The 26,418-nt window shown below is 39.8% G+C and overlaps 1 protein-coding gene across 5 annotated transcripts in view; it reads right to left on the minus strand.

Annotated features, from left to right (window-relative positions):
* The window catches only part of LOC126424752 (replication protein A 70 kDa DNA-binding subunit-like), a 415,354-nt gene extending 390,133 nt beyond the window's left edge, over nt 1-25,221 (minus strand). For 2 of the 5 annotated variants that reach the window (XM_050087479.1, XM_050087478.1), the window contains exons 1-3: nt 25,054-25,219; nt 18,071-18,118; nt 10,864-11,051 (exon numbers count right to left, since the gene is read on the minus strand). In XM_050087479.1, the coding sequence (XP_049943436.1) occupies nt 10,864-11,051; nt 18,071-18,118; nt 25,054-25,086 (269 nt within the window). In that variant the 5' untranslated portion in view covers nt 25,087-25,219. Of the gene's footprint in view, nt 1-10,863; nt 11,052-18,070; nt 18,119-25,053 lie in introns of all 5 variants that reach the window. The other 3 variants (XM_050087475.1, XM_050087476.1, XM_050087477.1) reach the window with 3 other exon arrangements.
* Nucleotides 25,222-26,418: the final 1,197 nt, after the last annotated feature.

Below are 26,418 nucleotides of genomic sequence, written 5' to 3' on the forward strand. Positions count from 1 at the left end.
AGAGGTAGTGTTCAAGGGCAGAGAGACCATGGGTATGTGGGATGTTTCTGTAGAGGGATGTAGCATCTATGGTGACAAGAAAGGTTTCAGGTGGGAGGGGAGTGGGAATGGATTTGAGGCATTCTAGGAAGTGGTTTGTGTCTTTGATGTAGGATGGGAGTCTGCAGGTGATTGGTTGGAGGTGTTGGTCTACCAGAGCTGAGATACATTCTGTTGGGGCTTTGAAGCCTGCCACAATTGGATGACCAGGATGGTTCTCTTTGTGGATTTTGGGTAATAGGTAGAAGGGAGGGGTACATGGCTCAGGTGGAGTGAGTAGGTCTATGGAAGCCATTGTGAGGCCTTGTGAGGGACCTTGGATTTTTAGGATTTTCTGCAGCTCAGTCTGGATGGATGGAATGGGATCCTGGGTAACAGCTTTGTAGGTTGAGGTGTCGGAGAGTTGACGCAGTCCTTCTGCCACATACTCCACACGGTCAAGTACCACAGTTGTGGAGCCTTTATCTGCCGGGAGGATGACAATAGAGTGGTCTGTTTTCAGCTCCTTAATGGCACGGGATTCAGCTGGGGTGATGTTGGGGGTTGTCGGGATGTTCTTCAAGGACTGGGAGGCAACACTCTCCTCTTTAGCCATTCACACATCTTTTCATCCTACATAGTTGTGTTTATCTTTATACTATATACCTCTTTACTTCTGTAAGCATCCTCTTTGGTTTGAAGTTGGCACAGTACTTAACAGTAGAATATCTTTGGCTTCCCTCTGACAACCATGCCTCCATCCTTGCTACCCTCCCTGTTTACCTTTCCCTGTTGCTTCATAACCTGGGTTGTGAGTAACTGAATCCACTTTCCTTTCTTCACTTTTTTCCCCTCTCTCCTCCCCGATGAAGGAACAAAGTTCCGAAAGTTAGGAATGTAAATTTTCTTTTCTGTTATGTGTATCTATTGGCCGTACTGAGCTGAGGTAAGTACTGGCCAGCCCCTCTATCTCTTTGTTAGTCGTTGTTGCACATCTTCATATGATATTTTCCATTAATCATTTAGAACTTTTGGATTGAATATTTTGATGGATTTGTTGCTATCTCTAGGCTCTGAGAGAAAACTTATACAACAAAATTAATGAGCTAAATCAATGTGAATTGGATTTTCATAGTTTTGCAACTACAATTTCAGAGGACATTGAAAACATATCTCCCAAAACAATTTTGCATTTCACTGACTATCATTGCAATCATACGAACAGAGGAATATTTCACACTGCAGAAAATTTTGAAATCTTCTACAAGAATTTCCTTGTGATCAGTTGCTGCAGCTGTTTAAAATAGCTGCTCAAGTCTGTCATATGCTCAAAATAAAATACATATGTGAAAGCGTGTTTTCAGCAATGAAACCAAAGCTGTTCACCTGGCTGCAGCAATCAGTTTGGTGGTCAGCAATTTCACTCCAAAAATCGAAATGCTGCCAAAAGATAATTTTCTTAAAAAATATTGATCAATGAGATGTGTTCCTAGCTTTTCACATTTAATGGGCTTGCTCCGAACTTCACAGTTCTGTGTAAAATAAGTGAAATACCTGTGTATTCTTTCCTTATATTCAATTTTTTTTTTTTACATGAAATTAAAAGTGTGTTGACAGGCTTCTAAACTGAGTGGTCGACATCTGTGGGCCAAAATGGATGTGTGTTCTCCATCTGCAACTAGCAGGACAGCTGCAGTCGCTGGAAGCTTTTCCTGTAGCACAGACAAGGTACAGGCACATCTCGCTGTCACACGGACTGCCCTGGCAACGGCAAGTGGGCAGCTCTTGGGCCTGGTCTAGGTCTAGGAGCTCTGATCTAGGAGCAATGAAGGGGCAGAGGAGCATGTAATCTTACTGACAGAAGAATATGAATATAATAGAGGGAAACATTCCACGTGGGAAAAATATATCTAAAAACAAAGATGATGTAACTTACCAAACGAAAGTGTTGGTATGTTGATAGACACACAAACAAACACAAACACACACACACAATTATTATTATATTCATATCATCAATTTGAACGAACAATTACATTTGTTATTGTCACTGTTGCATTTCGAAATCTTTTCTGTTATCTTACTTTCTCTTTCTGTTTTTGCGAGTAGTTTCACTTTGTATTCACCTTCTCCTTTTTACCTCCCTCTTTCCTGATGAAGCAACTGTGGGTTGCGAAAGCTTGAATTTTGTGTGTGTGTCTGTGTTTATTTGTGTGTCTATCAACATACCAACGCTTTTGTTTGGTAAGTTACATCATCTTTGTTTTTTGACAGAAGAATATAAATGACATAGTTGTTTGTGGGGCCCAAAGTATCCACAGTGTACAGTGCAGAAAGAAATTGTGCTTTGCAGGAAATATCTGATGCACTCCACATCCTAACTGGAGAAGTAAGGAAGAAGACAAACGTGGTGCAGTCCAAAGAACGAGGCCCAGTGTCAAAAATTGGTACCTCACAACAGAACCACAAGTGCATCTACATCTACATCTACAGTTATACTCCACAAGCCACCCAACGGTGTGTGGCGGAGGGCACTTTACGTGCCACTGTCATTACCTCCCTTTCCTGTCCCAGTCGTGTATGGTTCGCGGGAAGAACGACTGTCTGAAAGCCTCCGTGCGCGCTCTAATCTCTCTAATTTTACATTCGTGATCTCCTCGGGATGTATAAGTAGGGGGAAGCAATATATTCGATACCTCATCCAGAAACGCACCCTCTCGAAACCTGGCGAGCAAGCTACACCGCGATGCAGAGCGCCGCTCTTGCAGAGTCTGCCACTTCAGTTTATTAAACATCTCCGTAACGCTATCATGCTTACCAGATAACCCTATGACGAAACGCGCCGCTCTTCTTCTCTATCTCCTCCGTCAACCCGATCTGGTACGGATCGCACACTGATGAGTAATACTCATGTATAGGTCGAACGAGTGTTTTGTAAGCCACCTCCTTTGTTGATGGACTACATTTTCTAAGCACTCTCCCAATGAATCTCAACCTGGTACCCGCCTTACCAACAATTAATTTTATATGATCATTCCACTTCAAATCGTTCCGCACGCATACTCCCAGATATTTTACAGAAGTAACTGCTACCAGTGTTTGTTCCGCTATCATATAATCATACAACAAAGGATCCTTCTAGACGTCTCTCCATTGATAACAACATGCTGTGTTCTGTTTGCTAAAAACTCTTCAATCCAGCCACACAGCTGGTCTGATATTCCGTAGGCTCTTACTTTGTTTATCAGGCGGCAGTGCGGAACTGTATCGAACGCCTTCCGGAAGTCAAGAAAAATAACATCTACCTGTGAGCCTGTATCTAATATTTTCTGGGTCTCATGAACAAATAAAGCGAGTTGGGTCTCACACGATCGCTGTTTCCGGAATCCATGTTGATTCCTACGTAGTAGATTCTGGGTTTCCAAAAACGACATGATACTCGAGCATAAAACATGTTCTAAAAATCTACAACAGATCGACGTCAGAGATAAAGGTCTATAGTTTTGCGCATCTGCTCGACGACCCTTCTTGAAGACTGGGACTACCTGTGCTCTTTTCCAATCATTTGGAACCTTCCGTTCCTCTAGAGACTTGCAGTACACGGCTGTTAGAAGGGGGGCAAGTTCTTTCGCGTACTCTGTGTAGAATCGGATTGGTATTCCATCAGGTCCAGTGGACTTTCCTCTTTTGAGTGATTCCAGTTGCTTTTCTATTCCTTGGACACTTATTTGGATGTCAACCATTTTTTCGTTTGTGCGAGGATTTAGATAAGGAACTGCAGTGCGGTCTTCCTCTGTGAAACAGCTTTGGAAAAAGGTGTTTAGTATTTCAGCTTTACGCGTGTCATCCTCTGTTTCAATGCCATCATCATCCCGGAGTGTCTGGATATGCTGTTTCGAGCCACTTACTGATTTAACGTAAGACCAGAACTTCCTAGGATTTTCTGTCAAGTCGGTACATAGAATTTTACTTTCAAATTCACTGAACGCTTCATGCATAGCCCTCCTTACGCTAACTTTGACATCGTTTAGCTTCTGTTTGTCTGAGAGGTTTTGGCTGCGTTTAAACTTGGAGTGAAGCTCTCTTTGCTTTCGCAGTAGTTTCCTAACTTTGTTGTTGTACCACGGTGGGTTTTTCCCGTCCCTCACAGTTTTACTCGGCACGTACCTGTCTAAAATGCATTTTACGATTGCCTTGAACTTTTTCCATAAACACTCAACGTTGTCAGTGCCGGAACAGAAATTTTAGTTTTGATCTGTTAGGTAGTCTGAAATCTGCCTTCTATTACTCTTCCTAAACAGATAAACCATCCTCCCTTTTTTTTATATTCCTATTAACTTCCATATTCAGGGATGCTGCAACGGCCTTATGATCACTTATTTCCTGTTCTGCACATACAGAGTCGAAAAGTTTGGGTCTGTTTGTTATCAGTAGGTCCAAGATGTTATCTCCACGAGTCGGTTCTCTGTTTAATTGCTTGAGGTAATTTTCGGATAGTGCACTCAGTATAATGTCACTCGATGCTCTGTCCCTACCACCCGTCCTAAACATCTGAGTGTCCCAGTCTATATCTGGTAAATTGAAATCTCCACCTAAGACTATAACATGCTGAGAAAATTTATGTGAAATATATTCCAAATTTTCTCTCAGTTGTTCTGCCACTAACGCTGCTGAATCGGGAGGTCGGTAAAAGGAGCCAATTATTAACCTAGCTCGGTTGTTGAATGTAACCTCCACCCATAATATTTCACAGGAACTATCCACTTCTACTTCACTACAGGATAAACTACTACTAATAGCGACGAACACTCCACCACTGGTTGCATGCAATCTATCCTTTCTAAACACTGTCTGTACCTTTGTAAAAATTTCGGCAGAATTTATCTCTGGCTTCAGACAGCTTTCTGTACCTATAACAGTTTCAGCTTCGGTGCTTTCTATCAGCGCTTGGAGTTCCGGTACTTTACCAATGCAGCTTCGACAGTTGACAATTACAATACCGATTGCTGCTTGGTCCCCGCATGTCCTGACTTTGCCCCGCACCCGTTGAGGCTGTTGCCCTTTCTGTACTTGCCCAAGGCCATCTAACCTAAAAAACTGCCCAGCCCACTCCACACAACCCCTGCTACCCGTGTAGCCGCTTGTTGCGTGTAGTGGACTCCTGACCTATCCAGCGGGACCCGAAACCCCACCATACTATGACGCAAGTCGAGGAATCTGCAGCCCATACGGTCGCAGAACCGTCTCAGCCTCAGATTCAGACCCTCCACTCGGCTCCGTACCAAAGGTCCGCAGTCAGTCCTGTCGACGATGCTGCAGATGGTGAGCTCTGCTTTCATCCCGCTAGCGAGACTGGCAGTCTTCACCAAATCAGATAGCCGCCGGAAGCCAGAGAGGATTTCTCCAATCCATAGCGACACACATCATTGGTGCCGACATGAGCGACCACCTGCAGATGGGTACACCCTGTACCCTTCATGGCATCCGGAAGGAATCGCTGCCTGACAAGACAGCAACAAATGGGGAATGTCAGCACAGACACATACTCTAGAGGTTCTGTACACTGCTGCTGATGAAGTAGTATCGATGCCAGAGCGCAGTGCCACTCGGCCCAGTCTGCAATCGCCACTTACGATGACAGCACTGTCTTTCTCAGGTCCAGCAGCGCTAGCTGTATTAGACGTCGGAACTGTATCGAAGTTTATAGTCAATTGAACACTGAAATGAGGCATTCTGCACTGTGTCACGTGATACATTATCGAGTACAGCAACAGTAACAAATACCTAAGTGATATTCCTGTGGACAAGGATTGTTTCTGAGCTAAGTATTCCATCTCGTTCAAGTTTTAATAATGTGATCTCATATTCTGAGCCGAAACAAGGCCCCGGGAGTAGACAACATTGCATTAGAACTACTTACGGCCTTGGGAGAGCCAGTCCTGACAAAACTCTACCATCTAGAGAGCAAGATGTACGAGACAGGCGAAATACCCTCAGACTTCAAGAACAATATTATAATTCCAATCCCAAGGAAAGCAGGTGTTGACAGATGTGAAAATTACTGAACTATCAGTATAATAAGTCACAGCTGCAAAATACTAACACGACTTATTTACAGACAAATGGAAAAACTGGTAGAAGCCAACCTTGGGGAAAATCAGTTTGGATTCCGTAGAAATGTTGGAACACGTGAGGCAATACTGACCTTACGCCTTATCTTAGAAGAAAGATTAAGGAAAGGCAAACCTACGTTTCTAGCATTTATAGACTTAGAGAAAGCTTTTGACAATGTTGATTGGAATACCCTCTTTCAAATTCTAAAGGTGGCAGGGTAAAATACAGGGAGCGAAAGACTATTTACAATTTGTACAGAAACCAGATGGCAGTTATAAGAGTCGTGGGACATGAAAGGGAAGCAGTGGTTGGGAAGGGAGTGAGACAGGGTTGTAGCCTCTCCCTGATGTTATTCAATCTGTATATTGAGCAAGCAGTAAAGGAAATAAAAGAAAAATTCGGAGTAGGTATTAAAATCCATGGAAAAGAAATAAAAACTTTGAGGTTTGCCGATGACATTGTAATTCTGTCAGAGACAGCAAGGGACTTGGAAGAGCAGTTGAACAGAATGGACAGTGTCTTGAAGGGAGGATATAAGATGAACATCAACAAAAGCAAAACGAGGATAATGGAATGTAGTCGAATTAAGTCAGGTGATGCTGAGGGAATTAGATTAGGAAATAAGTCACTTAAAGTAGTAAAGAAGTTTTGCTTTTTGGGGAGCAAAATAACTGATGATGGTCGAAGTAGAGAGGATATAAAATGTAGACTGGCAATGGCAAGGAAAGCGTTTCTGAAGAAGAGAAATTTGTTAACATTGAGTATAGATTTAAGTGTAAGGAAGTCGTTTCTGAAAGTATTTGTATGGAGTGTAGCCCTGTATGGAAGTGAAACATGGACGATAAATAGTTTGGACAAGAAGAGAATAGAAGCTTCCGAAATGTGGTGCTACAGAAGAATGTTGAAGATTAGGTGGGTAGATCACCTAACTAATTAGGAGGTATTGAATAGGATTGGGGAGAACAGAAGTCTGTGACACAACTTGACTAGAAGGAGGGATCGGTTGGTAGCACATGTCCTGAGGCATCAAGGGATCACAAATTTAGCATTGGAGGGCAGCATGGAGAGTAAAAATCGTAGAGGGAGACCAAGAGATGAATACACTAAGCAGATTCAGAAGGATGTAGGTTGCAGTAGGTACTGGGAGATGAAGGAGCTTGCACAGGATAGATTAGCATGGAGAGCTGCATCAAACCAGTCTCAGGACTGAAGACCACAACAACAATAACAACAACAACAACATTCTGTGTGTATTGTAGTATCTGCTCTATCTCCTCCAGAAGTAGATCTAGGCTTGCTAAGACTCACCACAGTGCCATCATGAATGTCTCAAATGTTTTTTTAGTCCAGCATTAGCACTGAGTCATTAACCGCTTCCTTCATGCAGGAAAAAAGTAAACAGGGCACATGTAAGGGAAGATGTGAAATGTGAAACAAACACTTTAAGACTGGTATTTTTTTGTAGAATCACAACTCATAGTGCTTAATTGTAGAGTCCTGATCTGCAATTTTTCACTCAACTGCATTGAATAGTCCATGAAACTCATCCACTGGACTACATTTATAATTTTGGAACAAGGCTGGAGATGCATTTCAGTGGTCAATTTACCACCAACGCGCATTTCACATTTGCGTGAAAATTCAAATGTGCGCATTTTCTGCTGCTTGCAGAACTTCCTGCATCAACAGAGTGCTGGCAATATAAAATAGTCCTATTTGTAGTCACAGTTTAATTCCATGACTATTTTCCATCAGCAACAGAGTGCTGGCAATATAAAATAGATGTATTTGTAATAATTTCATGACTATAAGCACCGTGTTGTAATATTAGTAATTTTCGTCTCACAAACATTAATATACGCTCAATAGTAAACGCCTGATGGCCTAAAGTTATCGAACAATTGTAAAGTAAAAGAAATGAATCATCGCATAGCAGCGACAGAATCTATTATTCTTTATCTTTGCCGTTCTTGCGCGGTGCCAGTAAATCTCTATGTACATGTATCGATTAATGGTATAAAAAAGAATTCTGTTGTTTCAAGACAAATGAGGCTTTTGGCGCCTCACCTTTTACTGTTTGTATTCCATGAGAGGCGGACGCGGACTTGCTGTGTTCCACAACTGTATTTTATATTTGATGTGAAAATATTGAGTGAATATGCTAATTGTTATTTTTTACAATCAGAAAAGATGTAGTTTCTAGTAACTGATATCGAACAGACAGCATCAAGAGGACATTTTGACTGTTATGTATAAAGTATTTAACCACAATGGTCATCTATTGTAATTTAATATGAAAAGGTACGTAGCATTAAAAAAAAGTGTGTTAAAGATAAGTGTGCTTATTTTCGTAAATTAACCTTGATGATTCCATCTCCTGATTTACTTGAATTATAATTATTTTGTGTTACTTCATCATCAGAAATTACGATCACGCTGATGGGCCGAACGCAGCATGAGGCAGAAGGAACATTATCGTTTTCCTATTATTTCTGAACCAACTTTTTTTTAATTGTGTAATGTTGCATTTCTTTTAAAGTCTATAAATCTTCTGATCCCTTAGTGTTGATCCGGGTATGACTACATCGCGACTATAAAAATGCACAGAAATGATAATGTTTCTTCCGCACGATCTCAAATATATATATCAATATGCTGCTCTTATTCAGGTATTTAATGGTCAACGTATGTTATTATAATAGCGTAATAAATCCCTGATTCTGTTGCCAAGTGGCCCACCAAAATATTCACTTTTTCGACATTAAAAAAAAAGTAACAGTTCTTTTTATTTTCGTCCCCCAAGAGCAACGCTACAGTGTACAGATTGGAACCTACTATATGCTGATGGTCCATGTAACACGGAATTTGCTGTGTTTGCATTCTTTAATGTTAGTTCTCTCATGTTTTCATCTATTTCCTCCACTGCGAACGTTTGTTCGCAGGTGCAAGTGAATGGTGGTAGTGGCCAATATGATTATGCTTGTGTTCACCCCATTCACTTCAATCTAAATAAGACTTCAGTGAATCAGATCGGAGAGAAAATGGATCCATTGTTCCAAAAATCTCACAATACGAGGGTGGTTTGCCGGTAAATTTCCATAACAAAATGAAATATTTTTGTTGTGGCTTTGTGGTTGGTAAGCTCATTATTCCAAGGATCATATAAAGACTGTCAACAATGTACAGCATACACAACATTGTTGACAGCCGTCTGAATTGGTCAGTGTGTTAACTGAGACTGAAAATTGAGAAAACTGAGTTCATTTGAAGGGTTGGACTGTTGCACAGATCGGAACAGAATTGGGTGAAGTTCACGCCTTGACTCCATCATTGAAGACCATTTACTTTTGGATTAATGAATTTAAACATGGTCGGACAAGCACTGAAGACAAAGCGACCTCCAGCTGCCCAACTGAGATTACCACAAAGGAAACCATTTACAAAAAATATGATATGGTGATGTAAGGCCACCGAATAAAAATTTGAGAGATTTCCCAGACTATAGGCATCTCACCTGAGTGAGTTCCCAATATCCTGGATGGAGAATTGGCTATGAAGAAGCTGTGTGTGAGAGGGGAGCTGTGACTGCCCACAGATGACCAAAAGCGCATCCGGTACAACATTTCAACAGAACATTGGTGATGTTTAACCACAATACACAAGACTTTTTGCACCGATTTGTAGCTGTTATGAAACCTGGAGCCTCATTACACACCAAAGCCAAATGGTAGGCAAAACAATAGACAAAGACTTGTGAAAGTGCAATGAAGGAAGCAAAGACTATTTTGTCTGATGGCTAGGTGATGGCCACCGTTTTATTTTTATTTTTTTATTCCCTACGAATAATCCTCCTAGATTACTTGGAAAAAGTCAGAACCATAATTGGTTAGTATTATGCCTTATTGTTGGATTGTTTGAAACATGTGCTGGCTGAAAAAAGACCAAGGTTGGCACACAAAAAAGTGCTCTTTCACCAGGATAATGCACCATCCCATATATCAGCAATAACAATGACTGAAGTGCATTCCTCATCCATCCCATTCACCGATCTAGCCCCAAGTGACTTCTTCGTGTTCTCTAACTTGAAACTTTGGCTTGTTGGGAAGAAATTTTCATCAAATGAGGAAGTGATAGGTGCAGTCAACGAGTGTTTTGCATAGTATAACAGAACATATTTTTCCAACAGGATGAAAAAGCTGCAGGATCACTGGACTAAGTGTATGTCCCTCAAAGGAGACTATGTCGAGAAGTAATGTGAGCTGCTTGTGAAACAAATATTTTTTTCTCACTATTTTCTCAGACTTACCAAACCACCATTACACTAGTCATTACCCATATTCAGAAGCACGTATGACCTTAGAATCAGACATGACTAATTCATAATATGTTTCTAATGCACTTTCAAACACTGATTGTGTAACACAGAAATGTATAAAAACACCACAAATCTCCCCAAGCCTCTAGCATGAAATGGTGCTCATGTCAGTAATTTTTCATTCTATGCTCAGCAGTTGCAATATGACACTGTCTTCTGAACAAATCCCATTGTTCAATATGTTCCTAAAATGACACTAAGACAGAAAGAGAAGCGAAATGGAGAACCTATTATAGTACTTACAGTGAGATTACATTTACATCCTTATTTTGTCATTAAATAACTAAGATTTCTCTAATGGATCTGAAAACCTAACAAAAGTAAGTGAATCTTTCCACTATAAAATATGAACTCACTCTGTTCCCCTTTCCCCACTGTTAAGCATCCAATGGTTCAATCGGACCACTGAGTATTCTGACAACTCTCCAGATGTCAGCTTGTCTTTCAACTCTGTTGCAAGCATGGCGCTGTTCTGGTGGTAGCCATCAGAAACCTGGAGGTGGTACCTCTCACTCGATCCTGCACCATCTATTCTCCCGCTGCCCTGCAAATTGACAGGTGAATGTGTTAAGCAAATCAATCAAACAATTAGCACAGAAATTACAAGGGCCACTGTTGCCCCTATTTCCATGAAACAGGCCTGGCAAATACCTAAAAAGAGAAGCACCAACAAATAAAATTGTGAGAAATTTCAGTTTCTGAGAACTAAATCTCCGACATGGTTGTAAGTACAATATGCTGAAATTTCAGATAATTCCTCGAACTTCTCTCTTTTACCGGTTCACTTGCGTCATCAGCAAATTTGACATACTCAAAATTTGACATGTGGATTGACATGTTCCAGAAAAAAGAAAGGAAGAAATCAGTCGGCTTTGTGGCACACAATACAAAATGTTACACACTCAATTTTCTACACTGTGTTTTGTAGACACTAACGCAAAAACAGCAGTCTTTAGATTTGCCCAGACTGAAGTCATGTTATACAACTTGGACTTCGTGAAATTTCCAGCTTTGTGTATGAAATATGGGGTAAATTTACTTGAAATATTCTTACCACCTGATAACAAATTAAATGACTCAATTTTATATTATGTTGTTCAAATCTTTCTGCTGCATTTTCCTAACTTCGGAGGTCTGAAACAGCTTTCATATTAAAATAGAATTTTTTGATATATTGAGCACTTCATATCAATCCAGAGAAGGCAGTACTGAGGTGGTGTAGGTGAAGTAGCACATCACCAAACCTTTTTCTTGACACATTTAAAAAAAAAATATATTTACCTTAACATGTTATGCCGGTTTTTACTAAAACATTCTCTTCTGTTTGGTACTGCATGGAATTGTCTTGGAGTACATTCAGAATTCTGCAGGCAAAATGAAGTAGCCTTCCCCATACTCACAACTCAACCTTATGGGGAGTGCCATAGGCAGAACATAACCGTATGGTTACTACAGTAACCATGACGTCACTTGCTCAAATTAGTCTCTGGAGGGGGCACGTAGTGAAGTAGAAAGATATTTTATACTTGGCTACTTCCAGATGGTGATATTAGTCTGCAGCTCTGGTTGTTCTGTGCATGGAGGACACATCCACCGACAGTACGTTTGGTGAGGTATGTTATAGGGAAGTGGGTGGAGTTTGGAAAGGTCACCCAGAAACCCGGGTCAGGGAAGACTTACCAGATAACATGAGAAGGAAAGATTGATTGTTCAGTCTTTCTTTCTCATCCTGTCTGGCGTCTTCAGAGACCCATGGCTGTGGGTGACTTTTTTTAACTCTATATCCCTTTTCCCAGTCCTCTCCAGTTCTTTTCCTTCATCCCTCTTCCTTCCCCTTCAACCCTTCTGCCAGAAGAAGGAGCCTCTAGCTCCAAAAGCTTGCACAAGTAATACCTTTTCTTATATGTATGTTCACCTGCCACCACTGGGTGAGTAGATTTTGTATCTCTATATTTATTTATTCCACACTGTACCAAGCCTTGTATTATGAAATTTTTGATCATGTTTTAAAGAAAATGCATGAGAGATTCCATGATTGCAAAAAAAAAAAAAAAAAAATCAGCTTGTTTACCTTGCTGATACAACAAAATTTGAAGAATGCCACACGTTTTCCTTTTAGTGCACTTGAAAACTTATAATATTCCTCTGGGCCTGTATTGTCGGAAACAATGCTTAAAAAATGAAGTCTCTGTTTTGTATGCCAATGAAAAGTAAAGATAGATTTCCACACACATCCATCCGCACATATACAGGCACAAGCCGACATTTGTGCGCGGGCGCGTGTATACCAGTCCGTTTTTCCCCCTAAGGTAAGTCTTTCCGCTCCCGGGATTGGAATGACTCCTTATCCTCTCCCTTAAAACCCACATCATTTCGTCTTTCCCTCTCCTTCCCTCTTTCCTGATGAAGCAACCGTTTGTTGCGAAAGCTTGAATTTTGTGTGTATGTTTGTGTTTGTTTGTGTGTCTATCGACCTGCCAGCACTTTCGTTCGGTAAGTCACATCATCTTCGTTTTTAGATATTTTTTCCCACGTGGAATGTTTCCCTCTATTATATTCATATCATTAATAAGGACACTTTTATGTATACTTAAAAACTTTTCTCCCCTATTCTGCCCATCTCTTCTACTACAGAACCTGCAGGATGAAACTTTTCTCTTTTAGTTACAATAAAAACATGTACCTTACGAAAGCAATTTTAGAAATGTGACTCTTTTCTTTAGCAAATATTTCAATTAAGAAATAACTTCTAGCACTCTCAATAAAAACACAGTCATTCTATGAAGCCATCACTGACAAGTTTGTAGCCTTAAAGTACCGCTGGATTGATTTGGTTGACTAGACATAGTTGTGTTCCATTATTAAGACAAGCATCTTAAACATAGCTTATGTGTTACTTCCCTGCTAAGTTTCACCTAACTTCCCAGCCATTAGCCACCACCGATTCAGATTTCCAAGACATTACAGTCCGTTCTGTTTGAAAATTATGAGCCAGAATCATTACTTTTCCTCCATCCAGCTACAGAAGAAGTATTTTAAAATTCCTGCAACTCTGAATGGTGGTTCAATGATACTTAAAATTTTGTACATAAATACTTATATATGTTTGGAAATTAATAAGTAAAGAGTAACCTCTGTAACAAGATGAGCACTTTCTAAATGAGTCAGCATCATGATACTGGTTTGCTCAATATAGACCCTAGTGCCTGTCAACAGCTGCACACTTCTTACCCTACAATTACCCAAAGTCTAATTGATGTAGAAGAGTGGTATACTAGGTTGTAGGGTACCACCCATCTGCTTTGACTGGTGACGTAGTTGTACTGTGTCACGTTGTGTTGCTTGACGTCGCTGAGCTGTGGTGTGTGTTTTGGAGTGAAAGTGAAATTTTGTTGTAGAGTGGACTACGTTTGAAAAGGAGGCGTGCTCTAGCATTTTAAGTATGTGGGGACGAAGTGTATGTGAGGCACGTTATTGTGCCATTTAGTGTGCTACAGTCATATGAAATTATTTGTTGCCAAAATGGAATATATTCTGTAGAATGTTGTCATACAGTGCCCGTCCCAAAAGTTCCAAGAATGAATTATGTTAAAAATCATTTATTCAATGTCAGTTTACAATCCTTGAAAGTATTCACTGTGTGCTTCAATGCATCGTTGCCAATGCTTCATCCAATCACCAAAGGCACACTCCTTTAGTATGGTCACTGAAGCTGCTTTTACCACCTCCAGCACTGCATGTCGAGTTCCTTTCATGGTGCTTTTGGCCCTTAGGAACAAAAAGAAGCCCCCTGGTGCCAGATTGGGGCTGTACAGCAGCTGGGACAGCGCTGCCTCCCTGTTTTGGCAACCCTGAGACATAGCATGACGCACAATCGTGGTGCACAATCCAATTGTCACGAATTTCTGTTCAGACGTGTTGAATCCTGCTGCACAACCGCTTGAGCAGTTCACAGTAAACTCCCCATTGACTGTTTGTACTTGTGATACGAAATCACTGTGAACCACACCTTTTCTATCAAAAAACACAATGAGCAATGCCTTGATTCACGATTTTCTCTTTTTTGGTTTTTTCAGGTGAGGAGGGTACTAAGTGTGCCACCTGCTGCTCTGATACTTTGTTTCGCGGTTGTACCAAAAGATCCACCTCTTTTCTCCTGTGATCACTTTATCCACGTCGTATCACTCATAAAATTTCTGGTGGCGCTCATACAATTCCTGGCACTTGAGCAAATGCACTTCATCTTGTAACGAGAATTATACGTTTAAGAATTTTTTTCTTTATGAATTTAGATAAATTAATAATAGCAATGTGTTGAATTTCTTTTTCGATTCTTTCCGTGTCATGTTAAAGAAACTGTGAGTAACTTTTGAAACGAATATTATTTATGTTAGATTTCAAATAATGTGGTAATCAAAGGAAAGTGTATTTAATGTTAAAACTATTATAAGATGTGAAAATTGTAATTTATACACTTGGTCCATACGTAGGTAATGCATTAGGATATGTGTAGTAGAAAACCTGTGGTGAATACCCTACCTGTAGGGGAGCGGGAAAAGGTGGAGGCAGGCGAGGCGGGAAAACGCACACTGGCGTGGTTCGACACAACGGGCACAGTAACACAGTCGGAGGCGAGCAACAGTCGGAAGTACACGTACTGTACCGAGGAGGCTACCCAGGAAAAGTGGATTCCATTGAGCCTCGGATGAACCGATTCCGACGACTACTTGGCATGGCTATATTCTGAGGCACAAAATTGGAAAGATTACGACGCTAAGAAGATGGAAAGTGCCGATGTTGTGTGAGCCTTAGCCGTGCTTGCATGTGTGCCGTGCTGCCCGCTATCTCGCTGCCCGCCAACCGCCGCACCGACTTGCACAGGTCAAACATTTATTTCATCTTTAGAAATGTATCTGTGTGGACCAGTGTCGAAAATGTTTCTAACTGTTCAATAATAACGTGACTTTTACCAGAATTGCTTTAGCCATGACTTATCCTGATCACTGACCTAGACAGGATCCTTACCTCGTATTGTGCAATCCGAGTATCCTAAACTGAAAGTTTAATGTTTGTGTTAATGAAAATTATCAGCAGATTAATCTATGCCATGAAGGAATCTATAGTTCTGTGTGCTGTTGCAAATATTGGTAAAGAACAAAAGAGTTTTTGTTGGATTGAGTTAGCGATGTTATTTAATTAATTTGAGACAGAAATAATGACAGTTAAATTATTCAGAAGTAAGACAAAAGAGTAGTTATCCAGAGATTGATAAATTTGTGTGTTAATTTGCCTTCAATACTAGATAGTTTCAGTATAACGACTATAACAGTTTCAGGGCCCCCCCCCCCCCCCCCCCCCCATTTGCTCTTGTTCATTCGTTCAAACCTTGATGTGTACTGATCAAATTTGACCAGTAAAGCTAAATTCTATATTAATCCTAAATGTATTAGAGTTTTTCCATTATTCATAGTGATATTGTGTGTGTACTTTTAAGATTGTCGATGCTAGGGCAATCTATGCCCGATTTCAGTCTGCTCAACATACGAAATGCAGTTCGTAGTAATCATTACTGTGTGGTGTTGTGTAAATGTAGCTCATCCAAATTAGTACCAAAAAGAGAAAACTTTAGTTCAGTGGATTTTTCGGGTTCCAAACTTTGCCATATAACGCATCATTACTGCGTGTTACTATGCTTGTACATGCACCCACTTGTACAAGGAAAAAACTCACTAATTGCCTAAGTAGGCTGGCGACCGAATTGTTGGTTATAGGTAGCATCTACTGTGTGTACTTCTTGTCCATGTGAAAGAATAATTATACTGTACATTTGCTTGATGCATCACTGTAGTTATTGACTGAATATAAGTCCGATCTTGCTTCTATTAGGTACACGCGGTCAACTAATGTACTAAAATCCTTGTTTATAAGGTGAAGCCCGTGAACTTATTGCAGTACAGGCTTTATATAGCTAACCTACGTCCGATAAGGGCAGTAGCGTTACAATCTCACTCGTCAGGACTTTTGGCAGCATATTTGCGCAAACTTTTCTCATTTGAATATCCTTGGTTAAAATGTGGTGAATGATTGTTTTGGGTATTTCACACTCCTCTGCAATCATCAAGACACTCACCTGTTGGTCTTGTGTACAACTTGATGCACTTTTTGCACCAAGTTGCCCGTTTGTGATGTCAAGGGGCGTCCCGAGTGGTCGTCGTCGATGGACTCCTGACCTTCCTGGAACCTCTTGTGCCACATGAAAGTTTGGCTTTGTTTCTTTGTCCTGTCACCGTAGGCCTTCAGAAGCATTTCGGGCATCTCCTGCACCAGTTTCACACAGAACTTGACTGCATAATGCTGCTCCAAAAACTGGTCCACATTTTGCTCAATGATGGTGCAGTAGATACCTGTGGACAGAGGTAACCCTGCCTCAACAAATGCCCACAGGTGACTGATGCCAGTCTCATTTCAAAGCTTACATAACCCACCAACTTCTTCACCTGAAGCTCCGCCCTACCAGCCAGAAATTGCCAACTAACAAAAATCATTCCAGGAACTTTTGGGACAGATCCTGCATAAATCAGAAAATGTCATTAAATTTAAACTGTTCTCTTAGGTCCCTGCGTAACCACTGAGTTAAGTAGATTAAAGTTTTTAATTAAATTACAGGACAAGGTAGATGGTTCAATGTTTATTAATATCAAACATGCCACTCTATTATTAATAAACAATGATCTACCTAACTTCTCCCACGATTCACATAAAAAATATTTATCCACTCTTGTTTATTGGAAAACATTTTCTCACCGGTTCCACCATCTTGTTATATGCGACTTGTCATTCGTATGATCACTTACCATCATTCAATGCGCATACAGTTGCCAACTGCAACAGAGAAGCTGACAACACGCACTTTTACTGTATGGTTCAGCTATACAGATGAACTGGAGATTTGGCTTTTCTGTTTGTAGGGGGGGGTCTTGGTATTCTCGTCTAGGGTTGAGCTGTACTAGAGATTGGGGTACCGTGATCGTATGCTGTATTTTGAACTGTTTTGTCAGGCTTTATTTTTTGACAGTTTCAAGTGTTTTGTTTGTGCGGTGTTGCTTCTTGAACAGTGTTCTTTTAATTGTTGAATTTTTAGTTTGTCCTCATCCAAAACCTGCTATTTTTCATGTGGTTGTCCCACTAATTTCACTGGGTTTAATCAGTATGCTGGTTCATGCGGTAGTTGTATTTTTGTGGGTGCTACAATCAAAGTTTTGGTCGCCATGTTGGATATGCTGAAAATAGGGGCTTGTGGTATGCTGATGACATAATTGGTCAAAGCAGATATGTGATACCCCTGTCTCCAGTAGTTTCTATAAGAGCACAGAGAGAGAGAGAGAGAGAGAGAGAGAGAGAGAGAGAGAGAGAGAGAGAGGGTATACACACAGGGTAACGTTGACAATTCCAACAAACACTTCAACGTAAATTTCTTTCAACCAGGCAGCACATGTACCTGACCGAACACTCATACAAAAATCGGCAGTAAATTGGGAGACTGGCGTCACCTGTAATACTCACCAGTATCTGCATTACTGGATCTTCAACAGTCCCACCACGCATTATAGTCTGCAAATTAGAAGAAGCAAACTATTACGAAACATGCCACACTGCAATATGTCCATAATTTTCAATAAGCTACAAAGTTTACACCTGCATTATTATTTATTTAGGGGACATTCCACATCAAGGGGACCAAGGGTCCCCACTCGACCATCTCCAAATGTAATGAAATTTTGTGCAAAGGTTCTATGTGGTCTCTGACGGTTATGTAAAAGATTGCAGCTCAGTATCTTTAGTGGTTGAATTTTTAGGTGCTTTTCAAGAGAGGCTACTCGCCTTTGCATCACATACAAAGGTGCAAATATACTAACTTTGCTAGGCTTTTTTAAAAGTTCTAGCAAACATTTGGTCATCTGCTCATACATAAGACTTTTTATGCTGAATTACATTATGACAAAAACAAAAACTGGGGATTTAACCACACCTAGAAACAAGCTCTAAAGTGGCTAAAAGATCCGTCTCGCAATTCTGGGAGTCAAGGCTTGACTGACTACTGCTACTTTTTCGTATGACCCAATCACACCAAAACTTCAGAGGGTTATTCTCACTTATGATTATATATGGATCAAAGATATGCATCTGCAAAGTTGGCCAAAATTTTCTACAAGCAGATCTTAGGGTATTAAGGGAGGCAATATCTCAAGTGTGTCCTGTTCAATCCTTTTTTTTCTTGCCACAGCTGGAACAAGGATGCTTTAAGCTTTCAAAGCTATATTGTTTGCATTTTGATGAGTAAAAATGCCTCTCAAAAGATATTATTTTAGCACTTCGGGAAGATTGAAATCACTGGTAATTAATTAGTGGTGATTAGCTATTTTTTATTCAAGTATATGAATCATTTTCAAACACTGACTTAACTCATGCCATAAAAACAAGTGTAATATACAACACAGCAAATTTGCAAAACAAAATACTAAAAAGTCAGATCCATTTTTGGGTGAACAGCTCTACAGTACTGGCAAAGACAGACTGTGGATAACTGTAATGTCTTCCTGTTGATGATTATGATGATGATGATGATGCTTTTAAAGTCATGAAAATATGTTGCTCAGGAATCCAGCAGGTGTCTTTAACAGTTGGTCAGTTGAAGGAACAAGCAGAACCATGTGGATGCATAAAGGGTACTCCTAATATGGATGAATGAAAAGCATTTGCAAGTGGTTGGCACAAGATATTTAAGAGAAGAACTGGCATCCACAGCATTGTGACACATGGCGAAGCAGCCAGCTCTGGCACAAAGGCAGCAGAGTACTTCGTCAGCAATTCCAATATGCTCTTAGATTCTGAAGATTACCTGCCGCAACAGGTTTTTAATTGTAATCGGACAGGTCTATTCAGGAAAAAGATGCTGAAGCGTATCTTTATAACGGCAGAGGAGACTGAGTTTCCAGTCATAAGCCACTGAAAGACAGCCTCGCACTGCTATTCCGTGCAAATGCAAGCAGTGATTAGAAAATTAAACTGCTGGTTGTTCAGCATTCAGAAATTCCACAATATTTCAAGAAGTGTAAAGTCCAGAAGAGCAGGTTAAATGTGATGTGGAGGTCCAACAACAAGGCTCGGGGGACGTGATCGTTTTGTGACTGGAGCAGTGAAGTGTTTGGTCCTTCGGTGAAAAAATATTTGCTTGAGATGAATCTGCCACTCCTTGTCTTGCTTGTTATGGACAATGCTCCTGCCCATTCTCCAGGCCTACAAGACCACGTCCTTGAAGAATTTCAGTTCATCAGGGTCAAATTTCTGCCTCCCAGCACCACTCCATTACTCCAGTCTGTGGACCAGCAGATTATTTCAAACTTTAAGAAGCTCTACACTAAAGCACTCTTCGAGTACTTGCTTTGACTTGACTGAAACTACCAATCTCATTCCTCTCAGAGAGTATTGGAAATATCACCTCAAAATCATTGCCTGCGTCAAGAGGATCCTCTCACTTCTGCTTGGAAGAAGCTTTGGCCAGAGTGCATTGTCGAATGTGACTTGGAGGCATTGGAGTCAGTACTTGTGGAGCCTGTAGTCAATTTTATTGTCTCTTTGACCAAGAGCATGGGACTAGAAGTGGATAATAGTGATACTGATGAGCGTGTGGAAGATCACAGCCAAGAAACGACCACCAAAGAGTTTATGTAGTTGCAATGAGTTTCACAGCAGGAAGTTGTGGAGAGCATTTCTTCAGAGGAGGCGGTAACAGCAAAATAGGAATCATTTGGTGCAATAAGGGAAATGCTGAAAGCATGGGAATTGGTCTCATCATACATTGAAAATTGTCATTCCAATAAAACGGTGGCTACGCACACTACAAATTTGTTTCATGCTAATGCTGTGTCACATTTTTGCAAAGTGTTGAAGCATTGGCATAAACAAATGACTGTAGATAGCTTCCTAGTAAAAAAGAATTAGTTATGCATCATGAGTAATAAAGTACGTAATACTGTGTGTATAATTTTGTATGAATAAATGACATGAAAAAGACAAAGCTTTTAGTACTTTTTCTGCATGGCACGCACTATCATATTTTACATTAATTTGTATGGGATAAATTGTTCCTCTTTATGAGTGTTTCACCCTACGAGTAAGATTCTGAACGAATTATGCTCGTTATGTGAGGTTTCATAGTATTAGCATTAGTATGATCAGTGACTGTTTCCGTCATTATACCATTGCTGTCCATGCCTTTCAAATAAAGTTAATACCACATTTAAAGGCAAAGATTGAAAACATTAAAAACATTTATTACTTTAGTGATGGATCACTTGCTCAATATAAGAATTTCAAAAACTTCATCAATTTATTCCTGTGCAGAAAGGATTTTGCCATTACTACCAAATGGTATTGTTTTGGAACAGGCCATGGTAAATCGCCTTGTGATGGCATGGGGGGACAGCAAAAAGACTTGCAGCCTGTGCTAGTGTACAGAGCCCCTTAGATAACCAGATATTGACACCATATGGTTTGTTCAAATTCTGTGGTGATAGTATTCAAGGCATGAAACTTCTTATATACGAAAAGGAGAAATTGAAAAAATTCATTCTGATCAAGAAACAAGGTTTGACAGGGGACTTAAAATTACTAAAACAAGAGAAAATCCATTAATTTAAGTCAATTGCTCAGAGTAAGCAGAGTTTCCAATGATGCAGCATTCGTAGGTAATGCCTTCGAAACAGATTATGAAATTCTAGCAATCTCAATTGCAGGTTTACAACCAGGACAGTATGTTGCATGTATGTATGACAATTTTTGATGGGTTAGAAATTAGTGCAAAGTTTATTTATTTATTCCATGTGATCTGATGGTACACAGTGTGTTGCAGATGTCGGAAAATATAATTTAACATTGTTAACATATATTAACGTAAGCCTACAGTATCCTAATGTATTATATTGCTCAATGTTTTCAATTTAACACAAACAGCAAGATTACTGTTCTACTTATGGTCGTCTTCTTGCAGCTTTATCTTTGGGTGCATTTCTACAAAGGTCATTAAAATTTGCACACAAAGAAACAGTGTGTGACCACTAGTTTTGAAAAACGTGTCACACTAACCATACAGCCTGGAAATCGTAACGCATGCTCTTTCCAGCTATGGCATGAAAAAAAAGGATTGAGCAAGACACAGTTGAGATGTTACCTCCCAAAAATTTCCTAAAATTTGAATGTATCCATATACAGACATCATAGGTGGGAATAACCTTCTGAAGTTTTTGTGTGATTGGTTCATACAAAAAGTAGCAGTAGTTGGTCAAACCTTTGCTCTCAGAATTGCGTGACAAATTTTTTAGCCACTTTTATCTCCATTTGGGTGTGGCTACATCCCTAATTTTTGCACAGTGTGATCCAGCATAAAAAGTCCGTAACTTTAAAAAAAAGCCTGACAGACTTGGCACATCTGCAGCTTCATACGTGATGCAAAGGTGAGTAGCCTCTCTTTAAAAGCCCCTAAACACTTTTTAACATTTGACCCTTTGATTTGGAATGGCCCTTAGTTTACATATAACTTGAAGACTTCTTGTAACAATGCATAATAATTGTGTTGTAACACACAGTTCGGTACGTTTAAATATCTATTGCTATGTCAAGTGAGAAAATATTTGATCTAATCACATTATGAGGCAGAGGGAGGGCATACGGAAAGTGTGAAGTGCAAACTATCCAGAAACGTGTATTGTGCTTAAACTAGCAACAGTGGAGTAGAAAAGATACCAAGGTCTCTGCTAACACATTACAGAAGAACTGTCTGAGATACACATTCAGGCAGAACTGTATTTAAATATGGAAACTGAAGAGACAGAGGAATCACCGATGAGCTTGGATACAGCAGGGGATTCTACAACAACTGCGGAGCCCCCATAACGTTTGTTACTACCCATCAAGATTTTACTGCAGAAGACATAGTAGGTGTTTACAGTCCAGAAGATTTGACTGGACTTATTAATGTATTTAAGTATTCAATACAAAAAAAAAAAAAAAAAAAAACATGTACTTCAGTCTTATTTCCGTAATTGGTTTGTCTTTGCATAATCCTTTAACCAATGTTTCACTAACTGTAGGAACTATTTGAGATACAGTTGGCTTTGAAATACAGAAAAAAGATGCAAACCTTTGAAATGAATTTCTTATTGCCAGATATCGAAGACTGTTAGTAAATTTCCACTTCACAGGAATTGATTTTCTGAAGTTTGAGTATTTCTTTGAAAAAATGGCTCTATCAAATTCATCACAATTTTAAAAACAGGCACTGACATCCCAATGAAGTTACGGATACAAAAAGCAGTGCTTTTTTCTACATTCAGATCGTGCAGAATACCATTCCAGCCACGTCTGCTGAAGTATGTATTTTTTCTCAACATGAGAAATATACCTATGTCCCTAATGGACATTTTGCAGTACGCCAGCATCACTTTGCAGGCAATGGAATTTTACACACACACACACACACACACACAAACACACACACACACACACACAGATGTGTTTGTAGTTGGCGTGGACAGGGACATGCACAGGAAACATAGTTGCAAACATGTTGCTTACAAAAATGTGTTTTTAAACTCAGTGCAAATACAGCTATGAAAAATAAGGCTATGTGTACGAAATTGTTGTTGTATTACTCGATGTAAGGGGCCATATCACACATGTACAATGATGAATATGACTTGCATGGCCAATAGGGGCGAAAATGTGCACTTACAGTGTCAATAGCTGTTGCACTGTGTGCTGATGTTGGTAACAACTGATGAACAACTGGACTTGAATAGGACGAATCATATGTTTATTATCAGCAGCCAATCAGTAACTTTGTTTGTAATTTGCTATCGTTTGTAAATAAAGTTAGTTGGTATTTTGTTGTATTACCTTACAATTTAACCACATTGCCTGAATTTCTGGCAAAATCGGAGGGCCAACAGCAGCATCTGATTCCATTGCTCTGCTTTGACGCAAGACGTAATGGTGTTGTGGTGAGTGACCTCACTACAGCACGGACTTTTTGGGTTGGTTGTGTTTGTAGATGTCGTGTTGTTGTGTTTGTAGATGTCGTGTTGTTGTATTTGATGGTGCCTTCTGTTGGTGGATGTGGACATGCTGAGTATAACATGTGGTATAGAGTTCATTTGAGTTTTGGTTGTCATCGTTTTAATGTGGATTTGCATTTAGGTAGTTGGTGCAGTAATGTGAGTTGCGGAAGTGTTTTCAGTCAGATATGGCATTTAAGTCCACAAGTGTGTCGTTATGTTCTGAGATGGGTGATGATATGATGTTTGCCATACAGTTTCAGCACGTGTTTGGCCTTATTGCTGAAATGGTATTGCTGGAGCCTTTTGTTGGTAAGTAATTTTTGTTTTGGTTTACTGTATGGTAACTGTGATGTTTAGTGTGTTGTATATCTATGGTAAGTTACCTGTGTTTTACAAAAAATAAACTGATGCAGTGAATACAGCGTATTTGGGGTTTTGGTTCCACTTTGGTTTTTTGCCATCAACAGCTGCGGTTGAGCTGTATAAGTTTAGGGGTTGTAGGTGGTGTTTTTTTGTACTGGTAACAGCGGTTGAGCTATGTAGTTCAAGGGAAAGGTCCGATTCCTGTAGTTTTGTTGGTTTAATGGAATGGTGTAATATACACTTTTCCGGGTATTGTTCGTATTGGGATGGTGTGGTACTTTTTTATTGTTCTATATATAGTTTGTCCTCCCGCCCCTAAGGCCCCAATCTCATTTCATTTCTAGAATGAGACTTTATTGTGTAATTTTTATTAGGCCTATTGTTCGTTTTTGTTGATGAGTGCATGTAGTGACGTCATTGTCATTTTGAACACACTGGAAGTAGCAGTTTTCGCCATATTGATGACGTCATTGGTCAAAGCACATGGATGGAATCGGACGCTTCTGTATTGGCAAATCGGAAATAAGAAGACCGGTATGTCACTGCAACAACAAACGTAAATCTCGGACTACACTACATATCGGTCTATTACGACAACAGTATTTCATGTTGCGATGCGTTGGTTTCGCCAACGCACAGGCCATTCCAATCTAACCAAGGCCTCTGGCTGGTTCGCCTCCACCCGCCCTTGTGACATCATCATACACAACTACAACCAACCACTGCATATTTGTTCATGTTATGACAACTACCTATCAAAGTAACAATCTAACCAAGGTCTCCGGTTGTTTCGCCTCCCCCCGCCCTTGTGACATCATCATACACAACTACAACCAACCACTGCATATTTGATCATGTTATGACAACTACCTATCAAAGTAACATTCGGTTTAGTTTTCATCTCTACACAAAGTTAACGACTGTGTTACATCTATGTGCAGCAAAAACATGCCCTTAAAAAGTTCATTTCCGTTTCGCCATACCTATCCGTGGTAGGTTACTGCGAATCTGTTTACGTGAAACCAGAAAGTTAACTGCCACTTGGAAGAAATGAATCGTTTCACTTACGGCAAGTGCTCCCTCTGTGAGTTGCCACGTCATGTTGACGGTAACAAATGTATGTTGCTAAAATATTGTGCAAACACAGCTGAGAATCAGTAACTAAAGTTCAATCATGTTAGGTTATCTCTCGTCCCCCAAAACGCAGAATCCACGGTAAAGCACCGTCACAGATAATATAAGTAAATACTGTACAATAGTTCAATGTACATAGTAGACGACGACTTCCGAAAAACTCTCAGTTTTAGACCTTGAGCAGTGAAAATGTGGAAAATATCGCACCACTGCTGGACGACGCTGGCATATAAAATAATAAAAATCCATGTACAATATCTTCATGTATTCCTATTCATGAATAAATTCATAACGTAGCGATCAAGACTTCCGATCGCTGCATTTGGGTTGTGGTGTTTTATCGCGGCTGTAACATGTTTCCACGACGTCCGCCACAGGGCTGTTTTCAGCATAGGCTTTCACTTTAGAGTTGTGTGGGCCAAACGGTTATTTTGGAGTATACGTTATCACGGTGACAGTTATGTTTCATATCAATTATTTTTGACCGTTATGAATAACTGTCAGTTATTTTTCACTGCCAAATTCTCTGAATCGTGCCATAAACTTAGCATATTAACTGTCATTTCATATTATACATATACAGGTTATCTGTCGCTGTTAGAAATATTATCCTCACAGCTGCAATAGGAAATAAACGGAACTATGCTACAGTGCTTTTAAAGTGAAATGTTAAAGACGAGTCCCCGTACATTAAGTCTTGTGATTTAACTCTGTATGTTATGGGACAATAAAAATTATGATTCTGAAGTATGAGCTAATAAGCTGAATACTGTAGGTAAATTCGAAGCTTAATTTCTGGTGCTGTTCACTTAATGGAATAAGTGTAGGGCCTTGTAACACAACACAAAAATATTCGCAATGTGATACGATTCGTTTACTGTTTGTATAAGATAATCCATTTGACGGAAGTTTTATGTGAGATCCGGTAAACTGCTCGATTTCTTCAGCTACCGGAAGGTCCTATTTTTTTGGTGGGAGAATAACCAATTACAATTCTTCTAGTATTCAGTCTGTTTATCCTTACGTTTGGCATTACTGTGCATAGAATTCCTGTGGATGATTGGTTGTGTTAACATCGTATGAATAACACGCTTAAAAGCCTCAGATGTCACTACTACACATTTTTACTCTGTTGATCTAATTTTTCTTTGGGTGTCCAGAGAGATTCAGAATTAATAGTATTGTTGTCGGGAATAGAAATTTGCAGTAGATTTTCGGAAATTTCTCAATAACAAAATTTCCTGTCCTGAGGAATACTTGGCATGTCGATTCAATGTGTTGTTCTTTTTTAAAAAAATT

This window comes from Schistocerca serialis, chromosome 10 (genome assembly GCF_023864345.2).
Source record: "Schistocerca serialis cubense isolate TAMUIC-IGC-003099 chromosome 10, iqSchSeri2.2, whole genome shotgun sequence".
NCBI lineage: Eukaryota > Metazoa > Arthropoda > Insecta > Orthoptera > Acrididae > Schistocerca > Schistocerca serialis.